Source organism: Ostrea edulis, chromosome 4 (genome assembly GCF_947568905.1).
Source record: "Ostrea edulis chromosome 4, xbOstEdul1.1, whole genome shotgun sequence".
Taxonomy (NCBI): Eukaryota; Metazoa; Mollusca; class Bivalvia; order Ostreida; family Ostreidae; genus Ostrea; species Ostrea edulis.
The window spans coordinates 32,761,471-32,781,703 of record NC_079167.1 but is presented as its reverse complement, the minus strand read 5'-3'; the positions used below and the strand labels follow the sequence as shown (position 1 = coordinate 32,781,703).

Genomic DNA, 20,233 nt, shown 5'->3' with positions numbered 1-20,233 from the left:
CTATATTGTGTAATGCTGTGTTATCATGAATCATGTAAAACCCCAAAAATGTAAAACCCTAAATCATGTGTAACCTTAGATCATTCATCCATCAACTAGAATCATTTAGAATCCTAATAATTCATGTAATCCTGAATCACATATGAACCTGAATCACATATAACCCCATCTTCGCTAGCTAAGTGTCTGATCCGGTAGATGAGAGCAAGTGAATTGGACACTTGGCTAGCGAAGATGGTATAACCTCAAATATTGTATAATCCTAAATCATGAGTAACTCTGAAGCATGTGTAACCCTGAATCATGTGTAACTCTGAATCATGTGTAACTGTGAATCATGTTTAACCTTGAATGATGTGTACCCTGAATCATGTGTAACTCTGAATCATGTGTAACTCTGAATCGTGTGTAACCCTTAATCATGTGTAACTGTGAAGCATGTGTAACCTTGAATCATGTGTGACCTTGAATCATGTGTAACTCTGATACATGTGTGACCTTGAATAATGTGTAACTCTGAATCATGTGTAACACTGAATCATGTGTAACACTGAATCATGTGTAACCCTGAATCATGTGTAACCTTGAATCATGTGTAACCTTGAATCATGTGTGACCTTGATGTAAGTGAACAGTAATCCTATACCGTTACCTCTTTGTGCTTTGTTTTCCCCGAGAGATTCTACGAAACCATTGGGATCATAACACAAGTCTGACATACCCTGAAAATGGTTAGAACATTCAAACTAACATGTATCTGGTTATTAAACGTATTTTGATCTTTTAATACTATCTTTTTTGTCATCAGATAATCATTATTACACCATTTACCTTCACTATTCAAAACTTAAATTTTGCAATATCAACATAATGAATTTTCTCAATAAAGATCCTTTAGGGACTGACCACAGAAATTCCAAGATAGGCTCCGCTCCCAGCCCACACGAGCAACAGACCAAAGAAGCCCAGAATGACAGACCTGAAATAAATTATCACATCAACAGTAATGGTTTGATCTGGAATATTGGCTGAATAACATACTTTATTAGTAAAATACTTTTTGATTGGCTGAGCAACATAATTTATTAGTAAAATGCTTTTTGATTGGCTGAGCAACATACTTTATAAGTAGATTACTTTTTGATTGGCTGAACAATATACTTTATTGGAAAAATACTTTTTGATTGGCTGAGCAACATACTTTCTTAGTAAAATATTTTTGATTGGCTGAGCAACATACTTTTGTGACATCATTACCATTTGATATGTTTATTTAGAATTCATCCTACAAACATAACTAGAAGCATATTTATCAATTAGATTACACTTAATATCATGTGCATCACAGCACAAATTGCACCAAACTATTGCTATATCCCAACAACATACCCTGCCATTAAAATTTATTCCTACACAATATCATTATCCTGGTTTAGATATATACTATATGTGTTGTAAAAATATGCTCCTGGCACAGACAAATTCCTTAGGTGAAAAATTTGTACCCAATTACATTTGTTTGTGTGACCTTGACCACACTCCTCTCATCATCTTCTATATTGGAGTATGCTTTATACACTGATTAGAATTTAAGCCCCTGTGAAATATGAAAACAAAAAGACAAATAAGCAGATATGTCACACTTCGATCTCTAGGACAATATTAAAGAAGGAATACTCACGTCATGAGAAGACATCTTGACTTTTTGTAACAACCCAGGCTCGTTGTTAGGAGTATGAATGCAGAAAAGCACAACAATACAATAGTGACAATCCACCTACAATTACACCATGTAAAGCCTGATAACACATTCTGGTTGTTTTACTCTGACTATTCACACTCAACAGCTGCATTGTTCTATACATGGGGCTACATTATTCTATACACGGGGCTACATTATTCTATACACGGGGCTACATTGTTCTATACACGGGGCTACATTGTTCTATACACTGGGCTACATTGTTCTATACAAGGGGCTACATTGTTCTATACACGGGGCTACATTGTTTTACACACGGGGTTTTATCAAGGAGGCCCACCATTAACCAGGTTCAATGAGCTCCATCATGGTTGCAATAGGTGGCCGCCATGAAGAAAAATTCCCCATCTAATGACATTAGCTCCTCAGCTTTTCAGCACAATCACACAGGATGCTATATTTGTGTAGGTACTGGTTCTATATTTAATTCATTGGTTTAAACATATTATATATTATTTAAACCTATCGTTGAAAAATTTCATGTCGATTCAACTTCTGAAAGGGTTTGAAACAGATTATATTTTGTGGTGGAAGGATTGTTTACCGTAATCAAAAACACCGGCAATTATATCACTTGGATTTGAATTTACTATTAAAGAATAAAGGTATGGAACTCTAAATATAGGGTACCTAAGTTTGCCAGTGAAATGACAATAAACCATTTGGAATAGTATATAATTCTACTCAGGAGAAGAAGTAAAATGTGTGTTCAGTTTACCTACAGAGGAAGGACAACAGGTGATCAGAAAAGCTCACTTGAGCTAAAAACAGAGTATTGCCACACTTTCAACAATATTTAATTTCTTTTGTTAGCTCATTATCTATAATAAAAAGATAAGGTTTAGTTTCTTTGATATTATGAAAACATTTTTTTTGAAATTCCAAATTTCAACACTGTAGGGTAATGGAAGGGGGGGGGGGGGGGGGGGGGGGGGGGGGGGGGGGGGGCTGCGTGTGTGTGTGTGTGATGTGTGTGCTACACCTGTTCTTTTATGTTTATTTCTCACTCTGTCGATTCCATCTAACCTCAGATGTATGATATTTTCTGCCATAGAACATATACCAGGGACGTATAACAACATCTTTAATGTCAAAGATCAACTGGAAATACATGTACTGACAGTTCCTGTGAAATTCCATCCTTTGTATTCTATAACACTCTCAATGTATGTAACTGTTTCTCTTTCAAAATTATCATGGTTTTTTTTTCTCTCTCTCAAAATAGAGGGCGGTTTTCCAAGACAAACTCGATAAATTCATTTCAAAAAAGCCATTTTGATCACTACTTTCTAAAAGCGGCAGAGTAAACAGACAACCCCATTACAAATGTTAGGTGTAGTTACACATCACTCACAGTCATACATCCGAGTTTAGATGTTGGGTACCTGAATCTGCCCAAGTTTTCTCAATGGTTAATTTCTGTCTACGTTATAACATTTTTATTACTGATTTATTGATACTAAGAATCTTTAAAGTTTAATGAGCATTCTAAAACATAATTTATAGTCACAGGAAATAAAAACCAAGATGAAAACATTTGATACTATAAATACAATTGTGTACATCTGTGTAACTGCAATGCAGGTCAAAATGTCGTGTACTTTGATTGACACCAAATTAAATTTCAAATGAATGAATCACAAGAAATAAAATTGGATTTCAATGGAAAATTTACCCTAAAGATACTGATTTTAATCAAATTAACACATTCAGTTCAGTGGCATCTAATATAGGTAGCTTGAACCCCCACCCCTCCACTCTCACTGCATCACTATCAATAACAATCATAATGCTGACATCTTAATTCAGTGGCAGACACATCTTATTAGAGAATGAAATATTTAACCTATAATGAATATATGCATATCATAAATGTATATCAAGGTGTTCAATAAACGAACAGCAAATAAATATTAAATGTGGACAAATATACATATTTCATCAAACGATCAATTGATATGCTCCATATTTAATTCATCACCAAATTTGTTATACTGCAACATTTTTCAGATAAAAAAAGTGGCGATTTAATTAGTTTATAACTGTACAATACTTTTATTCAAATTATATATATAAGCAGACAGTGTTACCTTATGAATTCTACATCTACAGCCTCTTTGGAAAACTTCTGTAGAAGAAGACCTGGCACATTCGACTTTACATTGTCAATGTCATTCCTGGTTTTTTTGGCATGCTCATCTATTTTGTTCAAGAATGGCAAGAGAGTTTTGTTGGCTGTGATGTCCCCAAATTTTTTCAGCACTGTCTTCAAAGCTTGCACACCATTACGTCCATCAATTTCATCCACCACATCAACAAGTGTATCCAACTGTAAAGATTCAAGGCACGGTATTTACTGTTTTACAAAATATTGCACAAAACAAGATGTGTTTGTTAAAAGATTTACTATCATGGCTAAAGCATACTCCAATTACACATAAGATGTTACATCACCACTGCCTTCAGTTACACATAAAATGTTACATCCCTACTGCCTTCAGTTACACACAAAATGTTACATCACCACTGCCTTCAGTTACACATAAAATGTTACATCACCACTGTCTTCAGTTACACATAAAATGTTACATCACCACTGCCTTCAGTTATATATAAAATGTTACATCACCACTGTCTTCAGTTATATATAAGATGTTACATCCCTACTGCCTTCAGTTACACACAAAATGTTTCATCACCACTGTCTTCAGTTATATATAAAATGTTACATCCCTACTGCCTTCAGTTACACATAAAATGTTACATCACCACTGCCTTCAGTTATACATAAGATGTTACATCCCTACTGCCTTCAGTTACACACAAAACGTTACATCACTACTGCCTTCAGTTACACACAAAATGTTACATCCCTACTGCCTTCAGTTACACACAAAATGTTACATCACCACTGCCTTCAGTTACACACAAAATGTTACATCACCACTGCCTTCAGTTACAAATAAAATGTTACATCACCACTGCCTTCAGTTATACATTAGATGTTAAATTCACAATGTCTTCAGTTACACATAAGATGTTACATCACCACTGCCTTCAGTTACACACAAAATGTTACATCACTACTGCCTTCAGTTACACACAAAATGTTACATCACTACTGCCTTTAGTTACACACAAAAAGTTACATCACCACTGCCTTCAGTTACACACAAAATGTTACATCACCACTGTCTTCAGTTACACATAAAATGTTACATCACCACTGCCTTCAGTTACACATAAGATGTTACATCACTACTGCCTTCAGTTACACATAAAATGTTACATCACCACTGCCTTCAGTTATATATAAAATGTTACATCACCACTGCCTTCAGTTATACATAAAATGTTACATCACCACTGCCTTCAGTTACACATAAGATGTTACATCACTACTGCCTTCAGTTACACACAAAATGTTACATCACCACTGTCTTCAGTTACACACAAAATGTTACATCACCACTGCCTTCAGTTACACATAAAATGTTACATCACCACTGCCTTCAGTTACACACAAAATGTTTCATCACCACTGCCTTCAGTTACACATAAAATTTAACATCACCACTGTCTTCAGTTACACACAAAATGTTACATCACCACTGCCTTCAGTTACACATAAAATGTTACATCACCACTGCCTTCAGTTACACATAAAATGTTTCATCACCACTGTCTTCAGTTACACACAAAATTGTCTTCAGTTACACACAAAATGTTACATCACTACTGTCTTCAGTTACACATAAAATGTTACATCCCTACTGCCTTCAGTTACACATAAAATGTTACATCACCACTGCCTTCAGTTACACACAAAATGTTACATCACCACTGCCTTCAGTTACACATAAAATGTTACATCACCACTGCCTTCAGTTACACACAAAATGTTTCATCACCACTGCCTTCAGTTACACATAAAATTTAACATCACCACTGTCTTCAGTTACACACAAAATGTTACATCACCACTGCCTTCAGTTACACATAAAATGTTACATCACCACTGCCTTCAGTTATACATAAGATGTTACATCCCTACTGCCGTCAGTTACACATAAAATGTTACATCACCACTGCCTTCAGTTATACATAAGATGTTACATCACCACTTGCCTTCAGTTACACATAAAATGTTATATCACCACTGTCTTCAGTTACACATAAGATGTTAAATTCACAGTGCCTTCAGTTACACACAAAATGTTACATCACCACTGCCTTCAGTTACACATAAGATGTTAAATTCACAGTGCCTTCAGTTACACACAAAATATTACATCACTACTGCCTTCAGTTACACACAAAATGTTACATCACTACTGCTTTCAGTTACACACAAAATGTTACATCACCACTGCCTTCAGTTACACATAAGATGTTAAATTCACAGTGCCTTGGATTACACATACTATGTCAAATCCCTGCTGCCTTAGGTTACATATAAAATGTTAAAATTCCACTGTCTTGTGCGTCATAATGAATGGTACAGACTATAATTTGCAGGTATATGCACCTTTTAATCATATTTTCCAATACATCATTAAAACAGCTGTGGATGTTACATCTTTATAACTCACAACACTAAAATCTGAACACCTACAGTGGATGAGATATCTCCCATGGTTTGGTTTGTATCATCCAGAGCATCGAAGAATTCCTTTGATCCTTTACTGGTCTGTTCATTGCCAAAGAATCCCACAGACACCGCCCCTCTGTAAAGATAAACAAATCTTGTCTGATCTCGCTACTGACACCGCCCCTCTGTAAAGATAAACAAATCTTGTCTGATCTCACTACTGACACCGCCCCTCTGTAAAGATTAATAGAATCCTTCATTAGTACGAGTGTGGGATAGGGAAATTCCACCGAGGGGACAAGATTCGCAGTCTAGGACGAGGCTTTGCCGAGTCCTAGACAGCGAATCTTGTTCCAGAGGTGGAATTTCCCTATCCCACACGAGTAAATAATGAAGGATTATTTTTCTCACATTTTACCTACAGTTTAGTGTATAAATTTAGGAGCTTTGATAAAATTCTAAATTATCAAAATCCTCATTTGAACTTCGATGCAAAAACTAATTAGATAGACAGAAAGAGCATACCCAAAAATGGTTTACACTGTAAGTGTAAACTAAAAACCCCAAGGTTGTCCAACAGAAAGCTATATAAATTAATATTCAAAGATAACAATGCAAAATATTTTTACTTCACCATGTAACGTAAATCTTCACCGTGTAACGTAAATCATAGAAAATATATGACGTCACAATCAAATGACGTCGCTGCAGTGTGAGACAGAAAAATCTCACATGGCTGTCTCACATGGGTAAAGTCAATCTCACACTGGTGATTATGTGAGAAAAACAAATCTTGTCTGATCTCGCTACTGATACAGCCCCTCTGTAAAGATAAACAAATCTTGTCTGATCTCGCTACTGATACACCCCCTCTGTAAAGATAACAAATCTTGTCTGATCTCACTACTGACACCGCCCCTCTGTAAAGATAAACAAGAGGTACTGTGAGCAATGCTCACTAAGAATACCCCCCGCTTACCCCAATCTCCCAAAGGGTGTTGGTAATAGGTATAAACTACCTCTTTTCTGAGTGTAAAAAACAAATGGCATGACAAACCAAACCATATTGCTACTTCGATGTCCAGTGCGCTTGACCTTTGACCTTTTGACTCCAAAATCAATAGGGAACATTTTCATTGCATGGGTAGTCCATATGTATGATATGGTGACTGTAGGTGGAAAGGATAACGTTTAAGAGCCCGGAAACCATATTGCTACTTCGATGTCCAGTGTGCGTGACCTTTGACCTTTTGACCCCAAAATCAATAGGGAACATCTTCATCCCATGGGTAGTCCAAATGTATGATATGGTGACTGTAGGTGGAAAGGATAACGCTTTAGAGCCCGGAAACCATATTGCTACTTTGATGTCCAGTGCACGTGACCTTTGACCTTTTGACCCCAAAATCGATAGGGAATATTTTCATCCCATGGGTAGTCCATATGTATGATATGGTGACTGTAGGTGGAAAGGATAACGCTTTAGAGCCCGGAAACCATATTGCTACTTCGATGTCCAGTGCGTGTGACCTTTGACCTTTTGACCCCAAAATCAATAGGGAACATCTTCATCCCATGGGTAGTCCATATGTATGATATGGTGACTGTAGGTGGAAAGGATAACGCTTTAGAGCCCGGAAACCATATTGCTACTTCGATGTCCAGTGCGCTTGACCTTTGACCTTTTGACCCCAAAATCGATAGGGAACATCTTCATCCCATGGGTAGTCCATATGTATGATATGGTGACGGTAGGTGGAAAGGATAACGCTTTAGAGCCCGGAAACCATATTGCTACTTCGATGTCCAGTGCGTGTGACCTTTGACCTTTTGACCCCAAAATCAATAGGGAACATCTTCATCCCATGGGTAGTCCATATGTACGATATGGTGACGGTAGGTGGAAAGGATAACGCTTTAGAGCCCGGAAACCATATTGCTACTTCGATGTCCAGTGCGCTTGACCTTTGACCTTTTGACCCCAAAATCGATAGGGAACATCTTCATCCCATGGGTAGTCCATATGTATGATATGGTGACGGTAGGTGGAAAGGATAACACTTTAGAGTCCGGAAACCATATTGCTACTTCGATGTCCAGTGCGCTTGACCTTTGACCTTTTGACCCCAAAATCGATAGGGAACATCTTCATCCCATAGGTAGTTCATATATATGATATGGTGACGGTAAGTGGAAAGGATAATGCTTTAGAGTCCGGAAACCATTGCGTCTACAGACGGACGGACGGACAACCCGATTCCAGTATACCCCCCCCCCCCCCCCCCCCCACAACTTGTTGCGGGGGGTATAACAAATCTTGTCTGATCTCGCTACTGATACAGCCCCTCTGTAAAGATAAAACAAATCTTGTCTGATCTCACTACTGATACACCCCCTCTGTAAAGATAACAAATCTTGTCTGATCTCACTACTGATACAGCCCCTCTGTAAAGATTAATAGAATCCTTCATTAGTACGAGTGTGGGATAGGGAAATTCCACCGAGGGGACAAGATTCGCAGTCTAGGACGAGGCTTTGCCGAGTCCTAGACAGCGAATCTTGTTCCAGAGGTGGAATTTCCCTATCCCACACTAGTAAATAATGAAGGATTATTTTTCTCACATTTTATCTACAGTTTAGTGCACAAATTTAAGAGCTTTAAGAAAATTCTGAATTATCAAAATCCTCATTTGAACTTCGATGCAAAAACTAATTAGATAGGCAGAAAGAACATACCCAAAAATGGTTTACACTGTAAGTGTAAACTAAAAACCCCAAGGTTGTCCAACAGAAAGCTATATACATTAAGATTTAAAGATAACAATGTAAAATATTTTTACTTCACCGTGTAACGTAAATCATAGAAAATATATGACGTCACAATCAAATGACGTCGCAGCAGTGTAAGACAGAAAAATCTCACATGGCTGTCTCACATGGGTAAAGTCGATCTCACACTGGTGATAAAGTGAGAAAAACAAATCTTGTCTGATCTCGCTACTGATACAGCCTCTCTGTAAAGATAAACAAATCTTGTCTGATCTCACTACTGATACAGCCCCTCTGTAAAGATAAACAAATCTTGTCTTCTGATCTCACTACTGATACGGCCCCTCTGTAAAGATAAACAAATCTTGTTTGATCTCGCTACTGACACCGCCCCTCTGTAAAGATAAACAAATCTTGTCTGATCTCACTACTGATACAGCCCCTCTGTAAAGATAAACAAATCTTGTCTTCTGATCTCACTACTGATACGGCCCCTCTGTAAAGATAAACAAATCTTGTTTGATCTCGCTACTGACACCGCCCCTCTGTAAAGATAAACAAATCTTGTCTGATCTCACTACTGATACAGCCCCTCTGTAAAGATAAACAAATCTTGTCTGATCTCGCTACTGACACAATGCCTCCATAAAAATAAACAAAAGTTGTCTGATCAACCCCTCTGTAAAAATATACATATGTTGTCAAGGGCTGAAATCATTCACCGAAATATCGATACTGTTCAATATAAATGCTCGATTCAATGTTCGATTCATTGCCATGATTTTCGATTCGATACTTTTATTACAAACGTGTTCAGTAAAATGCATCAGGCTTGACCTGTACTTTAATATTATCTAACATACCTCCATGAGGGACAAAATAAGAGTTCAGTAATGTTCAGATTGTTGTTTGCCTGGAGTCTGATGAAAACGATAATGAACTTTATCGGTTTAAACCACAGAGTACAGAGCCAACAGGCATCTTACCGTTTGGCAGTTTGGAACCATTTAGCTTTTAAAAATATGATTGTGAATGTTGGTAATTAAATTTTTCTTCAATGTCATTATTGGTTTCTTCTGTAAATTGTATCGCATTGAAGTATTGAATCGCTGCATAAGTATTGCAATATGTATCATATCATGAAGGGGGCATATCGTTTTAGCCCTAAAGTTGTCTGATCTCGCTACTGACACCGCCCCTCCATAAAAATAAACAAAAGTTGTCTGATTTTGCATGTAAATGTACTTGCTAAAACAAAGCTGCGAGAAGAATGGGCAGTTTGCAGGTGGCAAACATTTGTTTAAAAAGTAACATGATTACTCTTACAACATAGGTACTCTTTTTCCAGGGGAACAGTGAATACTAATTAGGAGTCAAGATGAGATCCGAGAACATCTCAACTCTAGGGTCTTGGAACCAGATTGCATGCTTCTTATCTCACTTGTTAAACGTTTGATAAGGTCATCATTGTCAAGTCCTCTACAAAATGATTCAAAGCCAGTGTATCAAATGGAACCTGATGTCGTTATCATTCATGTGACCTATATGGACAAGATGACGAAGATGAGAATTTGGAGACAGGAGGTTTGTGTGAATTACATGGAGAAAATGATGAAGATGAGAATTTGGAGACAGGAGGTTTGTGTGATTGACATGGAGAAGATGATGAAGATGAGAATTTGGAGACAGGAGGTTTGTGCGACTTACATGGAGAAGATGATGAAAATGGCCACCAGGATCCTGAGACAGGTGGTTTTAGGTGCCTTCTGTGGTTTCTTCTTTACACACTGGATACATAGACAGCAAGAGGCCATGAACAGGACCAGCAGAATGAAAGCCACAGGTGCTGCCGCCCATAATAAAAGGGACTACAACAAACACAAAACAAGTATTTACCGTCCAATCTTTCAAAGTCAATTTCATTTCAAATTGGTGACAATTCATGTATTCCTTTTACTCTACAATAAACATAATTATTGTTTCAAAGCTTTTTAAGTTTAACCTGAATTCCTCACAAAAAAATTGTGCATAAAATGTATACTCTCATAATTACACATACTGAACACAACACATTTTTAAATACATAATTACTTTATTCATATCTCTTCATAGTAAAATTTTCCATTCCTCCACAAAACCTACTGACAAAATATGAATTCCTTTCCCCTCCACATAACCTACTGACAAAATATGATTGATTGTATCTTGCTAAACGTCTCGCTCGAGAATTTTTCACTCGTATGGAGACGTCACCAAGACCAGTGAAGGGCTTCAAATTTAGGCCTATGCTCGGCGCTCACGGCCAGTGAAGGTTCTTTAGCATGCCACACCTGTGACACGGGACATCCGTTTTTAAGGTCATCTCTGAGGACCCGTGACATTCACACCTGATGCCAAGCATTTGACGATGGAACTGTCACGACCTATTTTTAACAACTTAGGTCTGTCGCAGCCGGGATTTGAATCCCTGCCTTCCACATGCGGGGCAAACGCTCTAACCTTTCGGCCACCGCAGCTGACAAAATATAGATTCCTGTCCCCTCCACATAACCTATAACATATACTAATGGTATACCAACAGATCTCTGTTTCCTCCACTAAAACATTTTTACTTCCTGTAACCATTTGCAAAAACTTCATGGTTGGTAGTTTTTTTTTTAAAAATCATTATATTTTTGAGGGATTAGTTTACACAACTTTAAGAATTATGACCTAAACTAAGAGATGAATAACAACAGTTGGCCATGCATAAAGCACAGGTCACAGTGTCAGACCTCAAAGTTAAGAAATCGCACCCTGCACCACAGGTCACAGTGTCAGACCTCAAAGTTAAGAAATCGCACCCTGCACCACAGGTCACAGTGTCAGACCTCAAAGTTAAGAAATCGCACCCTGCACCACAGGTCACAGTGTCAGACCTCAAAGTTAAGAAATCGCACCCTGCACCACAGGTCACAGTGTCAGACCTCAAAATTAAGAAATCGCACCCTGCACCACAGGTCACAGTGTCAGACCTCAAAGTTAAGAAATCGAACCCTGCACCACAGGTGTAGTATCCTTGCAATAGTGGAGCATTCATTTTGAAACTGGGAGGTCATGAGTTTGAGCCCTGCTAAGTGGCAAGTGCTCCTTCTCCAAACACTTAGCATTTAGAAGTGACAATAACGGGGTTTTCATATATGACCTTAACAAGAGGCCCATGGGCCACATCGCTCACCTGAGTCACCTTGGCCTATCGCATGTAAAACTTGATCCCTATTGTGGCCCCACCCTACCCCTGGGGGACATGATTTTAACAAACTTGAATCTGCACAATGTCAGGGAGCTTCCATGTAAATATCTATTTTCCTCACCCAGTGGTTCTTGAGAAGAAGATTTTCCCTATATTAATTATGTATTTGTATGTAAAAATGTGATCCCCTATTGTGCTTCCACCCTACCCCCTGGGGACATAATTTTAATAAACTTGAATCTGCACTATGTCAGGAAACTTTCATGTAAATTTCAGTCCTTCTGGCCCAATGGTTCTTGAGAAGATTCTTAAAGGGACTGATTCATGATTTCCCCCCAAGATTTTCTATTTAACTTTTAATGATCAAAATCTACTGTCTAATGTGTTTCAAAGATTTCACATAAAAATTAAGGTTATACATTATCACAGAAGCTCATTTAAAAAAGTTAATTATTTGTTTTGTAAACAAAGATAGCTGTATGTTTTTGTTTACATTTTCAAAATAAAAGGATATCAATCTAAGTTTATTATATCTTTCACATTTCAAGCATTTTGGGATAAAATGTGTCATCTAAAAGTTAGAATTTATGACTGCAAAATTAAGGTGACTTTACATTAATACAAAATCAATATTTCACTTGTTTGTTTGTATACATAAAAAGACTCGAGTCTTTGTTTACATAACACAGATTTAAGGCTAAAATATTGCTTTTATTCTTGCATTAAAGTCAAAATTTTGGCTGTCAACATTAAATGAGTTATATTTTAAATGTTTAACATCAAAATTGAAAAAATATTTTTTTCCAAAAAGTGTGAACCAGTCCCTTCAAATGACCCCATTCCATTTTTGCATTTTTATGATTATCTTCCCTTGACGGGTACATGGCCCTTCATTTGAACAGACATGAAAGCCCTTCACCCAAGGATGCTTTTAGCGAAGTTTGGTCGAAATTGGCCCAGTGGTTCTGAAGAAGTCAAATGTAAAAAGTTTATAGACAGACGACGGACAACAAGCAATCAGAAGAGCTCACTTGAGCTTCCAGTTCAGGTGAGCTAAAAACAGAGGTCCAGCTTTGTGCTACTGATCATAAATATCTAAGAAAATGCTCAGGATACTAAATGATGAAATCACCGAGTTCTCACTGTGATGACTGCATTCTCTGAAAGTTAATTACAGTAACTGAGTTGGCTCCTATGTCACTGGGAGCTGCCATTTTGTTAAATTAATACGCTAATCCGGATCAGAATTTAAAAAATGACACACACCCCCAAAAATTTTTTTCTTTGAAATAATCTAGGTCTGCAGTTTTGAGTCCAAGTAACAGAAAACAAACATCTTTTTTTGGCCTAAACTACTGATGATATAATACAGATCCCATCGTTGGAAACCCACGGTTGATTACGCTTCGTTCCTCTCTCCATCACCTGTGGGTCCATTCATTCCTACTCGCTCGTTCTCATGAATAATTAATGAGGCGATTTGATTGGGCGCTCATTGTATACCCTGAGCAAATTTGTCCAATCAGCAAAACGCTTTCAGTCCAATTTTGGTATGCAAATTCTTGTGTCAGTGATATTAGAGTTAAGTTGATGCTACCTTTAAAAACAGAAGAGTTCCATTACTATAACAATTACTTTGATTGGACGATATTTTCAAAATTTATTCATGAGAACGAGCGAGTAGGAATGAATGGACCCACGGGTGATGTAGAGAGGAACGAAGCGTAATCAACCGTGGGTTTCCAACCATGAACAGATGCCTGTTCTCATTTATAAATTTGGTTTGCAACATATATTCATTAATTTTTATGATTATAGAATTGAATTATCAGTTATCGACTTTATTGTTAGAACTATTAGCAAAATAAAAAGTGCAAGTGGGATATCATTATTAATATGTAGCAATAATTTTCTCATAATCAGTTATTACATATGAAAGTACATCGCAGAATAATGACTGTGGCATTCCTTTGATCTTTGCAATAACCATTGTAGAATTCCATATTATCCCTTCAAGTTACTGCATAACTAATGATTAAATACATTATCATGTAGATGTAACTACATTTAAAATCATATTAACATAAGAAATCTGCATCTTAATTCTTTGATCTTTGTACACGTATATGCACTTACTTTACAGGTGAAACAGTTCAAAATCAAATAATTTTGTTTCAAATAGTGCGCAAGTGGCCTAAAGTTGTACTGTCCAAATTTTGGGGGGAAAACTTCCACCTTGTAAAAACGCTGTTAAATCATTGCATGTATGGATTTACAAGGCTGTACGACAAGTCAATATATTATTTCACCTGTATTGACCAGAATTATTTGATTTTAAATCGGTGTTTACAAACAACTGTCACTCGACCATTTCAAGTGATAAGCATGTGTCCATTTCAGACATTCAGACCATCTGTGGTCTTATCTGTGTAAAGCTGTGTATTTTGTTACAACCATACTGTGTCATAAGTTTAAAAGAAATAAAATTATCCAATACTTCTTCATAACTTGTTATTTTATGCTCTTTCAGCCTTAAAGTTAGACAGTTGCATCTGAGTTAAATACTTCCATGCAGAAATTAGGATTCCCTGACGCATATAAGGCTATTTATAGACTCCTAACTGACAGAGTATAAATTATGTGTACCCACTATATTTACTTTTTAAATAATCTTCTTAGGCCAAAAATAAAAATTGATTTGTTTGATGTACTCCGACCGACTCGTGAAAATCGCCCCTTAACCCAATCATTTTTTTCAGTACTTTTAATTTTTAATTTGGTTTCCAGTGAAATAGACATTGTTTCATTTTAAAGGTTTATTTTCTCTAAGAAACTTTTTTGATGAGTGTTTTATAGCAATAATTATTAAATCTGTCTTGTCCAATGTTTAATGAAAACATCAATAAATTTCTAAGTCTGCGTTTTAAATATGACAATAATCAATTTTTTCGATACTGCAACAAAAAAACCAAAAAAAAAAATACCTACCTACCTACCTATTCTCTTTAGAGAAGTCGAGAGGCATAGCCTTCATCGACTTCTCTTCGCAAGCATTCATGTTTTGATTCTGGAAAACATGTAAATGCCGGAGTCGGTGACGGTTTATACTTCGACCGACGTTTCGACTCTGATGTGCCTGGATTTACGCAATAGACAACTTGTTTTCGAACATTTAACAGTAATGCACAAAACTGTCACAAGGAAATCAAAACTTACTTGCTTTTAATCCATTTTCATCATGTCCCCTGTCCCGTGTTTACATTAACTGGTCTTGGGAGCTGTCACAATAGGGGACCAGTTAAGAGAAAAGCAGGCTGACGTAATCAGAGTTGTGATTTAAACCCGGGACAGGGGCATATTGAAAATGGATTAAAAGCAAGTAAGTTTTGATTTCCTTGTGACAGTTTTGTGTAATTACTGTTAAATGTTTGAAAACAAGTTGTCTATTGCGTAAATCCAGACACTTTTGAGTCGAAACGTCGGTCGAAGCATAAACCGTGACCGACTCCGGCATTTACATGTTTTCCAGAATCAAAACATGAATGCATGCGAAGAGAAGTCGATGAAGGCTATGCCTCTCGACTTCTCTAAAGAGAATACCTACCTACCCACCCACCTTGAAAAATTTGGGTCGGAGTACATCAAACAAAAATATTTTTAATGATGGCCTTATTATTTTGTCTTACATGCAAATGTTTTCAATTAAGCACATAATTAAAGGTAAGTTAATAACTTTAAAAACTAATTAATCTGCTTTGAAGTAATTCTGTACAAAAATATTACATATACATCGGATCATACAGCTTTAGAGTATGCTTAAAATTTCAGTTTAATACACTTCTACATTAGTGTAACAAATCTGATTTTAACTTTCACTTCATATAATGTATTTCAATCCTGATTCCAATTAATCTACCCATTTCATTTGGTAATGTCCACTTTATGCTTTGGTCAATATTAATGTAATACAGTTTTTATTGTTCAAATTCCTATGTAAAGCCATGCAACATGCAGACATCTCAGGAAGTGAGGCAGCTGGCATCGTTAGCTTTCCTTTCGCTTTCACTTTCCATACAAGAATCCTGTGTGTCTGTCTGTGTTTTGTCCCATTTCACTTGATACTGAATTTAATTGAGTTTCAAAGATTTTTCTACTGAAAGTTGAATATATTTGTAAAGTGTCATTAATATTTTCAATTCTAATATATTTCCTTTTACGTTATTTCAACTTATTGATTGATTGATGTTTTCCGCCACACTCAACAATTTTTCAGTTATCTGGTGGGCCCAATTTTTATTGGTGGAAGCAGGGATAGACAATAACTTTTCTTCTTACTTAATATTGCCCTTTGGGCAAGTAAACTCGAAGTTTTACTCGTCCGAATGAAAAACTTAGTTGTCCGAAATATTTTAGACTATAATAAGCTCTAAGTAACTCTAATTATCTCTCTTTCTCCATTGGTGATATAGTACGACCTACTAGAATGGGCCTTCGTTATAATCTGACGATTTGGTAATTTAAAGAAATCAGTAATATATGGAATTGGACTTTACGTTCTAATATTTGATATTCATCAAGCTTAACACAAATATTATAATAATCACATTTCCTACTTAAATAATCACTTGCTCCATCGGACAAGTGGGTATTCAGTTTCACTTGTCCAAACTGGGTTTTCACTTGCCTCGGGCAATCGGACAACTGTTAATGTCATCCCTGGGAAGAGAGAACCCAGATACAATGTACCAAGGAAGAGACCATCGACCTTTCGAAAGCAAACTGGGAAACTTTCTCACTTAACAGCACTAGCAGGATTTGAACCCGCGCCAACAGAGGTGAGCGCGATGCTCTACCCACTTGGCCTTATTTTGACAACTTAAATTATAATGAAGTTTGGTCACTTTAAACAAAAATAAACATAACATGATGTACAGACTAACTAAACACCAGACCTGATACAATATAAAATGGTTAGAAAGTGTCAAGCAAACAGAACTTTGTAACCCATTCTCCCAAACTAAAAATGTACATCGCCGAAGGTTATTTAAGTTGCAAGTTCCCAGGATTGCCATTCAGCCCGGTAGTCAGCTACCCATTTTATCAACACTTGAATTTGAATTTAGTGCTGGCTCAGAAAACAAAGAGTTTTGAATGCAAGAGTCTTAGTTTATCAGTGGTCAAGAACGTTTTAATATGAGGTATACAGGTGTAATTGTGAAACTGGTTACGTTAACAGTTTTTCAACTTTTTGGCGATTAATTGACACAATTTTTGGAAAATAAATATTTACCTCTTGATAATTGGACTTTTCTGGTTCAAAAGTTGAGTTCGTCTCTTGGAAGGAAAAGTCCAAGTGAGGAAATCCGTGCAGTAACTTCACGTACCAGGTATCTTTGTAGGTACTCATTATTGAGTCCTTAGACGTTTCTTCCATCTCTTATTTCTATTGTGTTTTGTTAGAAGCTTATTCACACAACACTGTCACATTATAACCACAAAATTGGCAACTAATTCTAAGGAATGTGTGTTAGGAGTTCAGTCATTGTGATTCGCCATTTTGTTCTCACGTGACCTGTACGCAATTTTTTTGGAACAGGCGCATGAATTTTTTTTTTTTTAACCTTTTATATATAGCATAAACGCCTTAATCGTAAAATATTTTATATGATAAATAATCAGATTTAATAAATACAAATATCTGAGCCGAAAAATGCATGGTAACTGCTTTGATTGTTGTTTGTTTCTGTAGAAGGCAAGCCCCGTGGCTGAGTCATTTGTGACGTCAGCGGGTTTCCCTCGCACTAGCCAGGTTCATTGCAACAGGCAGTACGTGACATCCAGGGGTTATGAAATTGCAGAAATCACCAAACTGTGCAAAATCAAGGATGCTTTGTCTGTCCAGAAGCTTTCAGAAGAATATCTAAGGAAGCATTATTCAGATTTTGAGGTGCACGTGTAGAAGAAAATTGTGATCAGGAAGGAAAAGGCTTGCAAAGTTCACCGCCCCGTTAGTTGAATGAGACGGGGATCATGCCAGGTAAACTTGCGGATAACGGCTTTGTTTTGATGCATTTTGTATTTAGCATTAGCATTTACCTTTATGGATGTGCATTTGAGCCGCGGGCGTGAGGAATGCATGTCTCGGGACGTTTGTAGGACGACCGTCTCAGCGGTTGACCTACTGGCCCACTCCAGCGCGTGCACTTCATACAGCGATATATTGTGGGATATTAAATTGATGTTAAAAGGGTTTTTTTTTCCAGGTCATAAAAAAAGTTTGATAAATATGTAATATGCATATATATTTTAAAAACTTTATAGATTTATTACTGATATAACCACACAATTTTTTGTTGTTGATTACCCTTTTGGAGTTAATGACCTTAGCGTGAATCCATGATTAAAAAGTTTAAAATTAATCTACCACAAAAGGGCGTTACTAATAATTTTAATTAATAGTAATTGAAAGCATTTGAGCCTTGTAAGACATCAAATTTGTGTACATATAGACTCCAGATTCAACTGCCAGCAGTGAATGTCCTGTACATATAAACAATTAAATGTTGTGTTAAGGCTACATGTACGAAGCAGCAGCAACAGAGTTGAATTTTCTAAAATTAAAAAGAGATAAAATATGCCATTTGTGCATGTATTGAAGACAATTCTGTGTTTTAGAGTAGCTGTAAGATTAGAGATGCGGAACAAAGATTTATATACAGCTATTCTCTTTGCAAATATTGAAAACATTTTGGACGAAGTGTTTCATGTATACTTAATACATACATGTGTGAGTCCTTCTGGATTTATGGTGATGTTTAGTGCACATTTAACCATGTTTTATGTGCTTTTTCTACATTGATGATCACTTTATTGATTATACTTTAATTTTTTATTTATTAAAGTGCACAATAACCATGCATATAATGTTTGAATGCAATTGAATTAGAGAATGTAAATCAAAGATGAGTTGATTTAATCATCCATGGAATCATTGAAAAGGACTGAACTGTATTAAGTCTTTGAAGCTGCAAGAAAATGCAGCGAATAAAGCATTCAGGTGAAAGAAAAGTCAGGCTGGGGTAGTAAAGTATCACTTGCCTAAAATGAAGGGACTCATGGTGTGGAATTGTGGCCTAGCGAGTGAAAAATTCTGGAGTGGGACATTAAATAATATACAATTAACCAACTTTTTAACTGAGCTGAAGGCTCAAGTGAGCTTTTCTGATCAAAATGTGTCCGCTGTCTGTCAGCGTTGTAAACTTTTCACATTTTCATCTTCTTCAGAACCACTGGGTTAATTTCAACCAAACTTGGCACAAAGCATCCTTGGGTGAAGGGTTTTCAAGTTTGTTCAAATGAAGGGCCATTCTCCCTTCAAAGGGGGGATAATTTTAAAAAATGCAAAATTAGGGTAGGTTCATATAAAAATCTTCTTAAGAGCCACAGGGCCAGAGGAGCTGACATTTACGTGCAGATTCAAGTTTGTTCAAAACATGGCCCCGGGGGATTTGGGCCACAATAGGGGATTAAAATTTTACATAGAAATATATAGGGAAAATCTTTAAAAATCTTCTTCTTATGAAACAATGAGCCAGAAGAGCTGAGATTTACATGAAAGCTTCCTGACATAGTGCAGATTCAAGTTTGTTGAATCATGACCTCTGGGGTAGGATGGGGCCACAATTGGGGATAAAAAATTTACATTACAAATATATAGGGAAAAATCTTTTTCTCAAGAACCTCTGAGCTAGGCAAGTACAAATTTACATGAAAGCTTCCTGACATAGTGCAGATTCAAGTTTGTTAAAATCATGACCCCCAGGGGTCACTAAGGATAGGTCCACAATTGGGGATCAAAGTTTTAAATACAAATATATTG

The 20,233-nt window shown here is 36.6% G+C and overlaps 2 protein-coding genes across 4 annotated transcripts in view; one reads left to right on the top strand and one right to left on the bottom strand.

The window, feature by feature from the left end:
* Positions 1–18,108, bottom strand: part of LOC125672054 (protein tweety homolog 2-like) — a 33,057-nt gene extending 14,949 nt beyond the window's left edge. For all 3 annotated transcript variants that reach the window (XM_048908129.2, XM_056162409.1, XM_056162410.1), the window contains exons 1-7: positions 17,645–18,108; positions 10,830–10,990; positions 6,378–6,489; positions 3,853–4,091; positions 1,682–1,777; positions 907–979; positions 653–722 (exon numbers count right to left, since the gene is read on the bottom strand). In XM_048908129.2, coding sequence (XP_048764086.1) covers positions 653–722; positions 907–979; positions 1,682–1,777; positions 3,853–4,091; positions 6,378–6,489; positions 10,830–10,990; positions 17,645–17,788 — 895 coding nt within the window. In that variant the 5' untranslated portion in view covers positions 17,789–18,108. The remainder of the gene's footprint in view (positions 1–652; positions 723–906; positions 980–1,681; positions 1,778–3,852; positions 4,092–6,377; positions 6,490–10,829; positions 10,991–17,644) is intronic.
* LOC125672061 (dual specificity mitogen-activated protein kinase kinase 6-like) overlaps positions 18,109–20,233 on the top strand; it is a 21,970-nt gene continuing 19,845 nt past the window's right edge. Inside the window, exon 1 of the mRNA XM_048908149.2 lies at positions 18,109–18,391. Within this exon, the coding sequence (XP_048764106.1) occupies positions 18,385–18,391 (7 nt within the window). The 5' untranslated portion in view covers positions 18,109–18,384. The remainder of the gene's footprint in view (positions 18,392–20,233) is intronic.